This window comes from Stegostoma tigrinum, chromosome 4 (assembly GCF_030684315.1).
Source record: "Stegostoma tigrinum isolate sSteTig4 chromosome 4, sSteTig4.hap1, whole genome shotgun sequence".
Lineage (NCBI taxonomy): Eukaryota > Metazoa > Chordata > Chondrichthyes > Orectolobiformes > Stegostomatidae > Stegostoma > Stegostoma tigrinum.
This window is the reverse complement of record NC_081357.1, coordinates 76,325,604-76,340,811: the sequence shown is the minus strand read 5'-3', so window position 1 is coordinate 76,340,811 and position 15,208 is coordinate 76,325,604. Positions and strand designations below refer to the sequence as shown.

At 41.1% G+C, this 15,208-nt stretch overlaps 1 protein-coding gene across 3 annotated transcripts in view; it reads right to left on the bottom strand.

Moving 5' to 3' along the window:
- Positions 1–15,208, bottom strand: part of LOC125452797 (protein downstream neighbor of Son-like) — a 54,783-nt gene that overhangs the window by 14,057 nt on the left and 25,518 nt on the right. For all 3 annotated transcript variants that reach the window (XM_059645435.1, XM_048531652.1, XM_048531654.2), the window contains 2 exons: positions 7,460–7,932; positions 2,730–2,921 (listed from right to left, as the gene is read on the bottom strand). In XM_059645435.1, coding sequence (XP_059501418.1) covers positions 2,730–2,921; positions 7,460–7,932 — 665 coding nt within the window. The remainder of the gene's footprint in view (positions 1–2,729; positions 2,922–7,459; positions 7,933–15,208) is intronic.

The following is a 15,208-nucleotide window of genomic DNA, read 5'->3' as shown; positions in this document are numbered from 1 at the left end:
TTTATTGAGATGCATAAATAAAAAGCTTGTGAGGACTTATTTTTAAAAAAGGTAGGAACAATAGTAGCAGCCTGAATGGGTGGGCCAAGCTCCCACAGAACCAGTAATTTTAGTTTTAGTTTTTTCAGTCACAGTTGCTGGAGTCTTGAAGCTGGAAGCTGTTTTCCCTCTCTCAGTTACAGCTAAAAGCTGCACGTTCTCTTCCTGCTATTGAAATGCATGTGAAACAATCTGAATTTACCTTTGCCAAGAGTGTGTTTATGGGATGTTATTATGTTGGAAGTTATGGTTTATTAGTTAAATAATCTATTATTCTGTTAAGATTTCCAATAGAGTTTCGGTATTCCAATTTCTTCTTTCCTTTATTGAGGTTGAGGGATCATCAACTATCGAATGTCCAATTGGATGCTTCCTGGTACAGCCCTGACTCCTTGTGAGGAAGGGACATATTGAATTCTCACGAGATTTCCTATCGTCCTGTCTCCATGGCTTCAGTCCTGAGGACCAATGGCTGGGAGGACGGGGTGCATGGGCCTCTCCAGAAGAGGCTGAGGATGCTGGAGCTGGCTTTCTATGGCAGCTGTCAACCTGTCTATTCAGGCAGACCAATAATCACATGCTTGAGGCAGCTGGGTCCCCATGTTGTAGCTGCTTTCCTGCAGCCTCTGGGTAATGAGGTCCATCACCTCCCCATACCGGCCTGCTGCTCCCTTTCCTCCAGGTTCATGTAGTCTCCAACCATTCATACCACAGGGTTCTCTCCTGCCTCGGACTGAGTAAGATACCTGGTTTCTGGCATCTTCAGAGTGCCAGACACCTGGAATGTTTCTTCCTTGGCCAGCTAGAGAACTATTACAAGTGGAATGCTCACCAGATTGTGCTCCCAAACCTTATAAGCATAACCTTCCCACCAAGGAGTCAATATATGAGCAGGTGGGGCACAGGAAGCCGCTTTATCAATGCTGCCGCTGAGGCATCAGTATTCCTGTCTTCAGAGGTCAAGGAGGTGGTTCTGATGGATTAGGCCTTCTCTCTGAGGCTGCAGACTGCAAGACACAAGGGAGAGAACGTGTAGCAGCCACTGGTTATAATTGTGAGCAAATGAATGACACTGAGTTGCATGAAATGAAGAATGGTATTTCTTCAGTTGGTGGGACATGGATGTCTCTGCAATCCATAGATGCAGACTCAGTCTTCGCCTACTACAACTCGGATTCTCTTCTCACAGGGGTGATGAAGCACTTGATGTTGGGCACTCCTCCACTGCTGTGGCACTATCTACCCTATCGTGAACTGTCTTCTCCTGAAATGAGAGATGGAAAAAGACTAAGTGAGGTGAAAGCGAGTGGCACAGCTGTTAGCGTGTGTGGGTGTGGGACAGCAAGTGAAGGAAGACTTTGCAGGAAATGTGGTAGTATATGAGCTTTGTTGGGAGGAGGATACAGCAGCAAACTTAGAATGAGTGTGAGGTATCAGAGAGAAGAGTGTGGCACTTACCCTAGCTGAGTGCAGGAAGTTACTGCCCTTAGTGAAGTCTAATTAGCTGTTCCTATAGACTGCGGACACAGTACTGACCAATGGCAACCTCAGACTAAGCTCAGCAGCCATTCATCCAGGAAGAAGTCGTCCCTCCTCCACACTATCCTGTCCACCAGGACCTTGTCACAGAATCAAAATGCAGACTTCCGTTTCTTGACATCTTCTGAGAGAACATCCGTCACTGAACAGGGCAATTACAGAATGCCAGTGCTCATTTGGGTACACAGTAGTCTTCCAAAACATGGCACAGGCACCAGGGATGCTAGTCTTTTGGCAGGTAACAGGAGAGTGGGAAGTTCTTCAGGGAATTGATATGTGGTAAAACGGGCCTAGAATTATACATACAGGATGCAGTAGTGGTGGGGTCAGTAGTTAAACAGCCAAGTTTGGTGAGATACAGAGAGTGTTCTCACTAGGCCTCATACCATTAAATCCTACAAAAATCTTGACAAAGCTGATATTTCACCAAAAAACTCAAGAGTGCTCCTGCTTCATCTTTAGTTTAACACAGTGTTTTAGCCTCCTTACTTAAGTTACCGTGGAGATAAGAATTTATGAGTTAGATAATGGCTTATCCAGCACAAATAACTTTGGGATTACTTCAACACTTTCAACAAGTTAAAATATTCCTTTTAAGCAAAACCTTTGTGCACATTAAATTGCAAGCAGGTGTGCAAATGAAAATGTTGATTCTTAGTCTAAACAAGAAATACTTCCATCATCATCTCCCTTTGTAATTTATTGAAAGTTAAATGAAATGAACATCCCGAAGACAAGTAAAGGCTTATATAAATGCATGTATTTTGTTGCAATTCGTACTCAAGTTGCTGCATACAACAGTATATATTTTCAGAATAGTGACAAGTAACACTGTAAACCATAAAAAGTGAAGGGTGACTCTCTAGACAAGTGCTAAACAATTGCCATATGGATAACACAAACAAAAAGTAAAGACAGAAATAGTATTTTTTAAATTGACTAGGTTAACATGCTATTGATGATTTTTAAATGCTTCCATTTTAATTAATGGTTATATAAAGCAATTCAAATGGTGGGATAGAACACTGTTCCTTTTACCAATTTATCAACATTGAGAGTCTTTGTAACAAGATTGATTAAAAACAAAACAGGGAGATTACTATACAGTATTGCGATTGGTGCCAACATTTGTTTTCTCAAAAAGGCCTCACCTGTTTAATATAAAAATCATCAGCTTTTATTGCTGTTCTGTGAATGGATCCCATTCCTGGTAACAACTTGATACTTGATTTTGCCCAGGAGAATGGAGTAGGTGAGGTAATCAGGACTCTTGTTTTAATACTCCAGTCAGTAGGTGTGTCTGGGTAAACACTAGGCTGATCTGGGCTACATTCAGCTGAAGCCTAAGTAAAGGATCAAATACAAAGATCACAATTAGACATTTGCTTCACTCATACAATATTCTGGCATGGGTTAACTTCATGTAAAGTGTGAACCAGTTTATTTTGTCAAACAAAATATCTGCTGTTCCTACATTGGGAATAAAAATGATTTATTCTTGTCAACTCAATGATACTGCAAGTCATATCCTACACCATGTAGTAATGAGTAACATTGAATTTTAAAGACAGTGGATGAGTCACTGAAGTGGTGCCAAATACAGATCTATTTTTCTTTGTGAAACCTTTGTTAAATTCAGCCAGATTGCTTGGTGGGCTTCTCGATTTAACAATGCTGGTTTCCACATAGGAAAGTTCAGAGAACCCAGATTAAAGGATACTAAAGGCAGAACTTTTCATCTATTTGGCTTCATGGCAATGCCACAAAACCTTACATTGTCCCCACTATTACACATTCACAGCTAATGTCAAGCAGGAGCACAGCAGAAGAGTTAAATTAGCCTAGGAGTAAATTACACCACGATCAGGCCACCACTTTTAGTTTCCTGGAGTTCTAGATCACCATTTTGTGCTGGTTTCCTAAAATATTGTGTCTTTGGGAAATTTTACAAGGTGAATATTTACCAATTAAGATTTTGCCTCAGGGGCTAAGAACTAATGAAGGCTAATGTCAACCACCCAGCACAGCATAAATCAGAAGACGGCCATTCAGCTCATCAGCTGGCTTTCTGTAGAGCAATCTAATTAGTCCCACTTCCCTGCACCACTGCCACAGCCCTACAAGGCTATTACTCACTAGTGTTGATCCATTTTCCTTTTGAAATTGTTCACTGTCACACGATTTCTACACTCTTACATCATCTCCATATCTCTTGCATGTAATATTAAATCTGAGTCTCCTTGTACCATCATCTAATGGGAACAGCATTTTCTGTCCATCTCATCTAAACTTTTTCATAATATTTTACACTGTATCAAATATTTCCTTCATCTCCTTTTCTCCAAAGGCAAAATTCCAGCTTCTTTAACCCTGGATGGAACTTAGTGGCTATAAAATGGATCACATCCTGCCTGCCAATGTAGTTAACTCAGCCACATAAGGGGCATTTAAACAGTCCTTGGATAAGCATATGGATAATGATGGGATAGTGTAGGGCAAGGGGCTTAGATTAGTTCACAGGTCAGCACAACATCGAGGTCCGAAAGGTCTGTTCTGTGCTGTATTGTTCTACGTTCTACATCCATCATTAAACAGCTGATTGGAGCTCCACCGCAATTCCAAGCTAATGTGGCACTTAACTGACAGAATAATTATGAGCACACAAAGCCATTCAGCCCATTGTGTCTGCCCTGGCTCTTCAAACGATTATTATCCTTAAAATAAATAACAATGGATGCTACAGATCTGAAACAAAAACAGGATTTGTTGGAGAAACTCAGCAGGTCTGGCAGTATCAGCTGGGAGAAAGCAGAGCTAATGTTTCAAATCCAGTGACTCTTCATTATAACCAGTTCTGATGCGGAGTCACTGGACACAGAAAGTAAACTCTGCTTTCTCCCTAAAGATGCTGCCAGACAATTTCTGTTTTTGTTTGAGTATTATTACTGATTGCTCATCTCCTGCCTTTTCCCTCATACCCTTGCACACTATTTCTAGCCAAATAATCATCCTCAATGTCTCAATTGAGCCTACCTTCACTACAATTCCTGGCAATGCATTCGGTATCCTAACTCTGATTTATAACCAGGTGACACTGTACTCTGATGTACTGTGAGAGCTGTTTATGCATGCCGTGATATTTCATACAAATAACAAAATGATAAAACGAATGATAAAAATCAATGTAATTAAAGTGGAAACATGCATTTGATCCTTCTTTAGCTTGTATGTTCTATGTTGCAAACCTCTCTGATAAGACTGTAACCATAGTAAATGAAAGTAAATGTAATGTTCGTGAGCAATGATTTCAGCCTAAAAATGTAGGTGTGGCATAGAATTGTTTCCTTCATTGAAGTGTGCCACATCACTGAAAAGATTGGGAACCACTGCCCGAGCAATTCACTGTGTGAAAAAGATTTTCCTCACATCTTTACTTTTGCAAATCTCTTTAAACCAAGGCCCTCTTGCTTGTGTTCCTACTGTGAATGGGAACAGCTTCCCCTAATCTATTACATCCAGCCTGTTCATGGTTTTGAAAACCTCCATTAAATCTCAGTCATCTTCCCTTCAATGAGAACAGTCCCAGCTTCTTCAATCTGACCTGATATAAGTTTCTCATTCTTGTAAATTACTCTCCAATGTATTCACATCATTCCTATAATGTTGCACCTAGAATTGTCCACAAAACTCCAGAGCTGAAGTTTGAAAAATGTCATAAGCAGGATCAATATCATCTCCTGGCTCTTGTACTCTGTGCCCCTATTATTAAAGCCAAAGATATTCGATACGTTTTCACTCCTCTCTCTACCTGTTCTGCCACCCTCAATGGTCCTCAATGATCAACTGTCTTCTCCTGCACCCTCCTTGAACTCTCCCCCCTTTTTTATTGGCTTTTAATTTTATTTCTACCAAGGTGCATCAGCTCACACCTCTGTATATTGAACCTCATCAGCCACCTATAAATCCACTTCACCCATGAGTCAATGTCCTTTTGGCATTCTGCACTGTCCTGGACAGTGTTAATTCTCCCACTGAACGAAAGCACCTGTAGGTCAGAAATGCTACTCAGAGCTGCAAGCCAACTGCAGGCTCACAGCTTTGCAGTAACAGAAGTACCACTTGGAGTTATGCCAGACTCAGGGCGCCACCATCAGTTTCCTGGAGCTCAAGACTCAGGTCTTGGCACGAGCCCCTCACAAAAGAACTCTGTGCCTTTGGGAAATTGCCCAGTAATGAACTGGAACTACCTAGAGGATCGACAATGGATTCTCCACATTTGGTCTGTGTGGGCGAGACTGTTGCCAAGGGCAAGGACGACCAGTCAGAATGAGGGAGAGGAAGGGAAAGGTTTGATATAAAACCTAATGGCTTCCTGCTGCCCCAACTTTACAATGTTAGATTCCTTTACTGGGACAAGGATAATCTCTGGAAAACTGCGAGAACACCTGATGGGGGGCTTCCTACAAATTGTCCCCAGATGTCAAATCACCCACTTGCTGCTACTGAATACCTGCAGCGGCAGATTAAATTTCTTGATAAAACCTGCAGTACCTTCCAACAGAAAGCCTGAAAATAAACAATGAAATGTCAGGTAATCCAGGCAGTGATTTATAATCCTAAACAGTCGGCGTTAATGCTTACCCACTTGGCAGTAGTATGTTGCATCCAAGGATAACTATGGTGAAGATAAAATGATTAAAAGTTACAACGTATCTTAGAGATGATTACGCGTCCATGAGTGCTGGTATTTCTCGCCACTCCAGCAAAATTAAGCAACAAGTCATTCATTCAGTGAAGCTCAGGAGCCTGGTCAGCCTCACAACCAGCCTTGCATTGGTATTGGTATGCTGCAATTCATTAAAAGATCATCTCTGTGTTCTCAGCTTTATTAAGTGTCAACAAAACATTTCATATACAAACAAAAGCACAGTTCAGTCTTACAACAAACAGCAGAAAACCATATTTTTAACGTGGAAACTGGAAATAGCGAAAAAGCAGGTGAGCAATTTTCTGTTGACTGTTAGCAGCCAAATATCCTGGAAACATAATGTTTCTTCCAGTTAGAGAAAAAACAATGCTGCAGGTGTCAACATATTGTAATAACTGTTTGAGCAGAAGTGGAGAGATTCTTCATCCTTTACATCAGTTTAACAATACGTTCAATACTTACACCACTGTATAAACATTTCTGACACTGTACCGATGAAGGTATTGTTGTAGTCAAGTATGCTGCCTCAATCCCTGGAATCATTCACTGTGATCAACATTTTAGTGATGATTGTGGTCCAATCATGGAAGGTAGAAAGATTCTAATGCAGTGCTTAAGCCGAACTTCATTGAGCCATACAGCTCTTTATTAAATGATTAAAGTAGGACAGGACATATATTTTATTCATAAATTTGTCCTCTGTTGAGCTCTGTAAGCTATTTCAGCAAATACATGAAAATTACTTCATTTTATTGTTTTTCATTCAAACTAGCTTTTTCTGCAATTTATTTTGGGAGTTTTCTGTTTTATCTGTCCTACTTTGATTAGAAATCCAATGCTTATCACCTCCATCCTCTGGTATGTTTTTACTACTGCTTTTTACTAAATAGCACTACATTAGTACTTGCCCTATGATTTCTCCTTATCTACTTATTACTATCCTATGTGAGCATATCACATGTTTAATTTTGTTCCAGTTTTTGCCATATAGGTGACATTCAACTGTTGTTTGGTTTCTTGGTAACAGCAACGCACTCAAAGTTCTTAAACCTTAAATACAGCGCAAGCCAAAGCCAGAATTAATAAACAGTAAATTAATAAAAATGAATAAAATAGAGGCAGTTTTATGCTGCATTGTACATAAACAAAATCTTTTTCAAGTTCAGAACTTACTTTGGTCTGCAGCCGTGGAATTGTTGAATATGTTGGAAACTGAGTGCAACATCTGGATTCACCATCTTTAAATCTTTTCAGCTCCCCACTGATTTGATTATATTCTGCCTTTAGATACCGATGCTCATCTTTCAACCCAGCAATTTCTGTATTTAGTTTTTCATTTATTTGTTGCAGTGCTTCACAAACAGTGGTCATTTGAACACCTTCATAGCTTGAGTTAACTTTAAAGATATCCAGCAGGGTCTGTGCAGCTTCAAATCGAGCTTTTTCATCATCACCCTCTTGATGATTCAGTGATAGAGATGCTACAACTGATCCTTTCTTTGGAACTGTGGAGCTAGTAAAAGGTACTTTGGTTCTTTTTGGAAAATCCTTCTGTTGTCTCTGCCCATACTTCTGTTTTGCCCTCTTATGAAATGTCAAGACATTCTGGGGATAGTTAAATTGACTTCCATCTTGTGACAGCTGGCCTGGAGGAAAATAACAAACCTTGCTGTTTTACAGTGTAAACTTGTTGGCAAAAGTGTGATATTTAAAAAAAGCCACTGTCAATGGTAAGAAGGTAAAATAACCAGGATGCAATTATAATTCATATTCTATAAAGCAATCATTTCATTGTCTGAATGAAAGTAATGTTTTAGTTACATCTTCATGTTACATCACAATTTATTTATATTACAACTTGTTCTTTAAGTAAAATGTCCCAGCTCCTTACGCTGACAGCAGCAATGACTGATAACCAGCTGTACGAGTTATGCCTTAAGGACTACTGCAGCTCAAAACCACCTTTTCAAGAGCAATTAGGGATGGACAACAAGTACATACCCAACCAGTGAAGCCCAGATTTCCTTGAATAGATAAACTATGAAAATGGGAAATTGATTTTTAAAACTAAAACTTTCCTTCTTTTTAGGAATTCAGCCAATATAAATTTTACACCCTATTTTACACCCTAGTTATCAAAGCAACAATGTGAAACTGAATCTCAATTATCACAAAGGTTTTAAACCTATAATAAAATAATTATTTCTGATGATTGTAAACAATACTTAAAATTATTGTCCAAAAAACACAGTAAATGGTTTAATGTGACTACTCTGAATTGCAGATGGATTTGCACCTGCCATGGCCAAATAGCTCAAGGCAACAAGAAGTGGGTGCAAAATTTACAGCATAAGTAAGTACGTGAGGGCAGGTTGGAGTATGTGGACATTAGGTATGAGTCTTGATTGTCAGGGAGTGCTGCTGAGTGAGTGTCGGGGATGTGGTACATCAAACATTCTAACAGCTGATTTTGTGACGGCAGGAGGGTGTCATATGGACATATATTCACTCCCCTTGATCAATGTCTTTCAGATTACTAGGCCTCTTCTTATGACACTACTGCCTTCAGATCCAGGCTCTTGAAATTGACCTTCCTGATCACCATCTCCCACTCCCTCCACAGAGTGATTGTTGAACATCTCCTTGCCATTCTGCAAAACCATGAGTATCTCGTAACCTGCCCACTGTCAACCTGCAACCATCTCCCGGGCTGATTTCAATTTTCTACACATTAAATTCAGCAGTTCATATCAGTGCAGCCTCCTTTTTAGCAATAACTACCTACCTTTCAAAACAGCAAGCTAGTTGCACCAAGGTTTGTGAAGAAAGTTATCTGGTTCACCTACTAAGCAGAGAGGAACCCAGCAGAGTTGCAAGGAAGGTAACAATGCAGGACCTACTTGGACATATACTATAATCATACAGATGGGGTGCGTACACCAAGTTTGCTTACCCACCCACCTTAATCTCAACAGACACAGGCAGGGCATGAATTGTGACCCCACCCATGTCCAAAATACAGTAAAGCACAAATACTAGTTTTACTGACTACATAGAATCTGTAATTATGGAGGACAACTGCATATGTGATTTTGTAGCTATATGTTCAATGTTTGCAATTTAAATTAAAATAATCATGGAGCATTGTAACTAATCAAAACCAAAACAATACAGAAGAAAAATCCTCTTGTTTCAAAGCAAAAAACATTTCCTTAACACAGAAAGCCAAATAAAACAAATCACTGGGAAGTGACATACATCAAAATCATTTTCCTGCTTATTGAATCAAATTTGTTTGTGACATCAAAACGCTGAAAACGATACTGATAGACTTTCCTAACAGCTCAGTTGTAAAAGAATGCCCAATGTGCAACTGCACCAAACAAAGCAGGATTTCCAGGTTCACATACTAATCTAAACTGAGTTAGTTTTGGTCTCCCTGCCTAACAGGGAGAATGCAGCAAAAGTTCACTAAGCTGATACTGGGACGAAAGGACTATTATATTAGGAGTGAAGCTGGATGAACACAGCGGGCCAAGCTGCTTCAGAGGAGCAGGAAAGCTTGACATTTCGGGTCAGGACCCTTCTTCAGAAAAAAAAAGGGTCCTGACCCGAAACGTCAAGCTTTCCTGCTCCTCTGATGCTGCTCGGCTCGCTGTGTTCATCCAGCTTCACACCGTGTTATCACAGATTCTCCAACATCAGCAGTTCCTACGATCTCTGATTATATTAGGAGTGATGGGTTTAACTGGTCCTGTATTCATTCTTTTATACAATGAGAGGAAGTCTGGTTGAAATGTATAAAATTCTAATGGAGTTTGACAGACTAAATGCAAGGAGGATGCTTCCCTGCTAGAGAGTCTACAACTTTGGGTCAGATTCATAGTATTTGGGGTTGGACATTTAAGATTGTGATGAAGAAACATTTCTTATCACGGGGTGTGGTTAACCTTTGCCACAGAATGCTATGGAGGCCAGGACACTAAGTAACAGACTGATACATTTTTTGGTATTAAAGGTGTAAAGGGGTATGAGAGAAATGAGGGATATGGCATTGAGATAGAGGATCAACAAGATACAGGATCAACCATGATCATACTGAATGGCACAACAGGCTCGAAGGACTGAATGGCTTACATCTGATCTTAGCTTCAATGTTTCCAAATCCAGTCACCAACCTGTCCACGAAGGCTTGAGGCAGCTGGGGCCCAAAGTGCAGTTGCTCTCCTGCAACCTCTGGAAATTGAGGGCCTTTTCCTCCCAAAACTAATAGCATTGTCTTACAGATAAGTCAAGCAACAGCTGTGGCGTAGTTACAGTCACTCAATCAACACACCAGACAACATCATCGCCATCCTGGGTTTATCCTGTCCCACCAATAGAACCCAGCACAGGTGGCAACACAGTGGCACCTACTTGGGAGAGATCCTCTTGGAATTTATCAACTCTGAACTTCAACGTTTCATGGCATCAGGTCAAACATAGGCAAGGAAATCTGCTGATTACCATGTACAGCCACTACTTGGCTAATGAATCAGTGCTCCTCCTTGTTGTACAGTATTTGATGGAAGCACTGAGGAAAGCACGGGTGCAGAATATACTGTGAGTGGGGGACTTCAATGTCCAATGAGATTGGGTTGGCAATGCTACTACAACTAAGCTGTTCAATCTTAAAGGTGACAGAGTGGGGCAGTGGCAAATGGTATGGGAACCACTAAAAGGGAAAAACATATTTGGCTGCATCCTCACTAATCTGCCTGCCGCAGATGAATCCGTCTCATGTTACCTCGCAGTCCTTCTGGAGCCAAAGTCCTGTCTTCACATTGAAGATACCCTTCCATTATGCTGCGTGAAACTACCCCTGTACTAATTGGAATAGACTTCAACCTGGTGAGGCTACAATACAGGACTACATGCACGTCAAATGGCACAAGCAGCAAGTGACAGGCTGAGTAAGCGATTCCACAACCAACATATCAAATATAAACTCTATAGTTCTGCCACATCCAATCATGAATGAAAGAATCATAGAATCCTTACAGTTTGGAAACAGGGCCTTCTGCCCAACAGGTCCACACCGACCCTCACAACATCCCACCTAAACCCATCCCCCTATAATCCACCTCGTCTGAACCACATCCCTGAACACTAATCGGCAATTTAGCATGGCCAATCCACCTAGCCTGGACATGTTTGGACTGTGCAGGGAAACCGAAGCACCCAGAGGAAACCTACGCAGACACAGGGAGAACATGGAAACTCCACACAGTCACCCAAGAATGGAATCGAACCTGGGCTCTTGATGCTGTGAGGCAGCAGTGTTAACTACTGGGCCACCATGCCACCCTAACAAAGAATGGCAACAGTGAAAATTGTTAGAACTAGCAACGAGAGTGGAATGATTAAACAACTCACTGGAAAAGACTCCACAAATAACCATCATAATCAAATATGAGGGAGTCCGGCACATCAGTGCAAAAGCTAAGGGTGAAACACTTGCAACAATGTTCAGTCAGAAGTGCTGAGTGGATGGCCCAACTTGGTCTCCTCTAGGGGTCCTCAGCATCATAGATGCCAATTTCAAGCCAATTTTACACACTCCAGGTGCCATTAAGAAACATATAGAGGCACTAGCTACTTCAAAGACTATGGGCTCTGACAATATTCCAATATTCAAAGGTAACATGGGCGAGACTATGGCTCAGTGGTTAGCGCAGTTGCCTCACAGTACCAGGGACCCAGATTTGATTCCTGCCTTAGGTGCCTGTCTGTGTGAAGTTTGTATGTTCTCCCTGAGGTTTCCGCAGATACTCCAGTTCCCGCTCAGTCCAAATACATGCAGGTTAGGTGGATTGGCCATGGTAAATTACCCCATTGTGTCCAGGGATGTGCGGGCCAGGTGGGTTAGTCAAAGTAATTGCAGGGTTATGGGAATAGGGTGGAGGTCTGGGTCTGGGTGGGATTACGTTCAAAAGGGCAGTGCAGACTCGGTGGCCCAAATGGCCTGATTCCGTACTGTAGGGATTCTATGATTCTATGTGCTCCAGAATTTGCCATGCATCTAGTTAAGCTGTTCTAGTACAGTTGCAGCACTGGAATTAGCCGGCAATGTGAAATCTGCCCAGGAATATCCTGTACACAAGACAATGTAGGACAAATCTACCTCAGTCAATTATTTCCCCAGCAGTTTATTCTTAATCACATGTGAAGCAATGGAAGAGGTTATCAACAATATTATCAGACAGAATTTGCTTAGCAATAACATGTCCACTGACTCATTTCAAGCTCTGTCACAGCCACTCAGCTTCTGACCTCATAATAGCTTTGGTTCAAACATTGCCAAACAAGCTAAATCCCAGAGGAGATGAGAAAGTAACTGCCCTTGAGATGAAGGCAACACTAGACGAAGTACAGTTTCAACAAGTTTCAGCAAAACTAGAGTCAAAGAAGATCAAGGGAAACCTCTTTGGCCAGTTAGAGTCATACTTGGAACAAAGGGAGATAACTGTGGATTTTGGAGGTCAGTCATCTCAGCTCTAAGACATCACTGCAGGAGTTCCTCAGAGGAACGTCTTAAGCCCAACCATCTTCAGCTGCTTTATCAAATGACCTTCCCTCCACCAAAAGGTCAGATGTGGGGATGTTTGCTGACAATTGCACAATTTTCAGTACCATTTATAACTGCTCCGATACCGAAACAGTTCATGTCCAAATTCAATAAGACCTGGACATGAAATTTTAGCTGTTTTCGCTCCACAGATCTGAGTTTTGCCAACAGGTTCTGGTTTTGTGTGTTTCAGATCTCTAGCATTCATAGTTTGTTATTGTGCTTCTCTCTAGTACCTGGTTTCCATGTCCCAGTTTCACACCACTCTTTCTGCCTTTCGATGGTCATATCAGCAATACATGGAGTAGTCCACACATTAATGCATTAAAGTCAAAATTTCCCACTCTCAAGGAAATTTGTTAATCCAATACCACAGTCTCCCATGGAATACTGCAATGATTTTAATAAATGTTGACTCTAGGCATGCCTGACTCTGCAAACCAAAAACTGTCTTGATGCCAAAAGACTGTCATTGTAATTTCAAAGCAGAAACACAAGCAGAACTGAATCGGAACAGAAATGAGTGACAGAATTATACAGTCAAAAGGCATTGATGTAAGAAATCTACCCCTTCATTCACTTGTCACTTCATTGCCCATGCAACGATCTAAATTTCCTCATACGAGGATACATGGTAGCTGGTTATCACACATATAGTGAAATCTTACTTGGCCCTCAATGATGAGGACGATGAGGAGAAATCTGGGAGAATCACATGGGAAGCAGAGTGAGGCATTTCCAAGTGTCAGGAGCAACAAGCTGTGCTTTTCGGGAGAGTTTTAGGCATTGGGATGAGATGATATTAATACTAATGGGGATTATTGCTCAGTATCACCCTCATTAACATCAAATCTAGCCTCAATGATATGAAAATTCCCATTCTTTCATGGACCGGAGAGGAATTAGACACCAAGAACTGTAAGAGTCAGTGCGGATGCCTGTGACTTCAGCATGTTGTTTGCTTCCCTGAACTTCCATCTTGGACAGCCACCACCAAAATCGCAGGACATGTCCATTGACAATGGCTGCACACATCAACAAATGCTGGCATTCAACATACAGTCTCTCAAATGTCCACAGCATGCCTCCAATCCAGTGACAGTATGTTTCTGCACCTTGGAGCACACCAGTGCCAGAGATGCTGTAGGGGCGGGACAGGTAGTTAATGAGACAAGTTTGGGATAACAGCATGAGAAAACTTGCTCTGCTTCAAAGAAACCCTCCACAATGCTTGACAAAAATTACACAGCCAAAATATGGCAAACTTCAGGCCAAAATTACAACCCTCTACCAGTGAAACAAACTCTCAGAACCACATGTGATGACAGGAATGGAACAAAAACGTAACCATAAAACTTGCTGTTGTACATACAATGGTTATCATATTTATAGTTTGATAGTGTACAGATTGCTGCTAATTGAGCGCTCACATGTAGAGTTGACTAGCTTCAGTCATGTGTGTGAAACATTGGCCAAGAAAAATAATAAATCTGAGGATTGGGAGCAGTTTAGAATTCAGCAAAGAAGAACCATGGGATTGATTAAGAAAGGGAAAATAGGAGTAAGAAAGTAAGCTTGCAGGGAACATAAAGATTGATGCTAAGAGTTTCTATAGGTACATGAAGAGAAAGGGGTTAATAAAGACAAATGTAGGTCCCCTATAGACAAAAACAGGACATCGGATATTAATTGTGAATAATTTGCAGACCAGGATCAACAAAGCAAGTTCTCCATTAAGCAGAGTGATCAGGATCTGAATATCATTGACACTTAACAGTGAAAGGAAAGAGGTTTAACCATTCTATCTGTGGGAGAATATTCCTGGTAAGTTTGTAACTTGAATGCAGGATATTCAAATTTTTGGCTTGATCACCCCTAGGATAAGTGTTCAGTTCTATACCCTGCAGCTGTGAAAGGACATATACAGGACATTACAGCACAGTACAGGCCCTTTGGTCCTTGATGTTGTGCTGACCTGTCATACCGATCTGAAGCCCATCTAACCTACACTATTCCATGTACGTCCATATGCTTATCCAATGACGACTCAAATGTACCTAAAGTTGGCGAATCTACGACCGTTGCAGGCAAAGCGTTCCATTCCCTTACTACTCTCTGACTAAAGAAACTACCTCTGACATCTGTCCTATATCTTTCACCCCTCAATTTAAAGCTATGCCCCCTCATGCTCGCCGTCGCCATCCTAGGAAAAAGGCTCTCCCTATCTAACCCTCTGATTATTTTATATGTTTCAATTAAGTCACCTCTCAACCTTCTTCTCTCTAAGAAAAACAGCCTCAAGTCCCTCAGCCTTT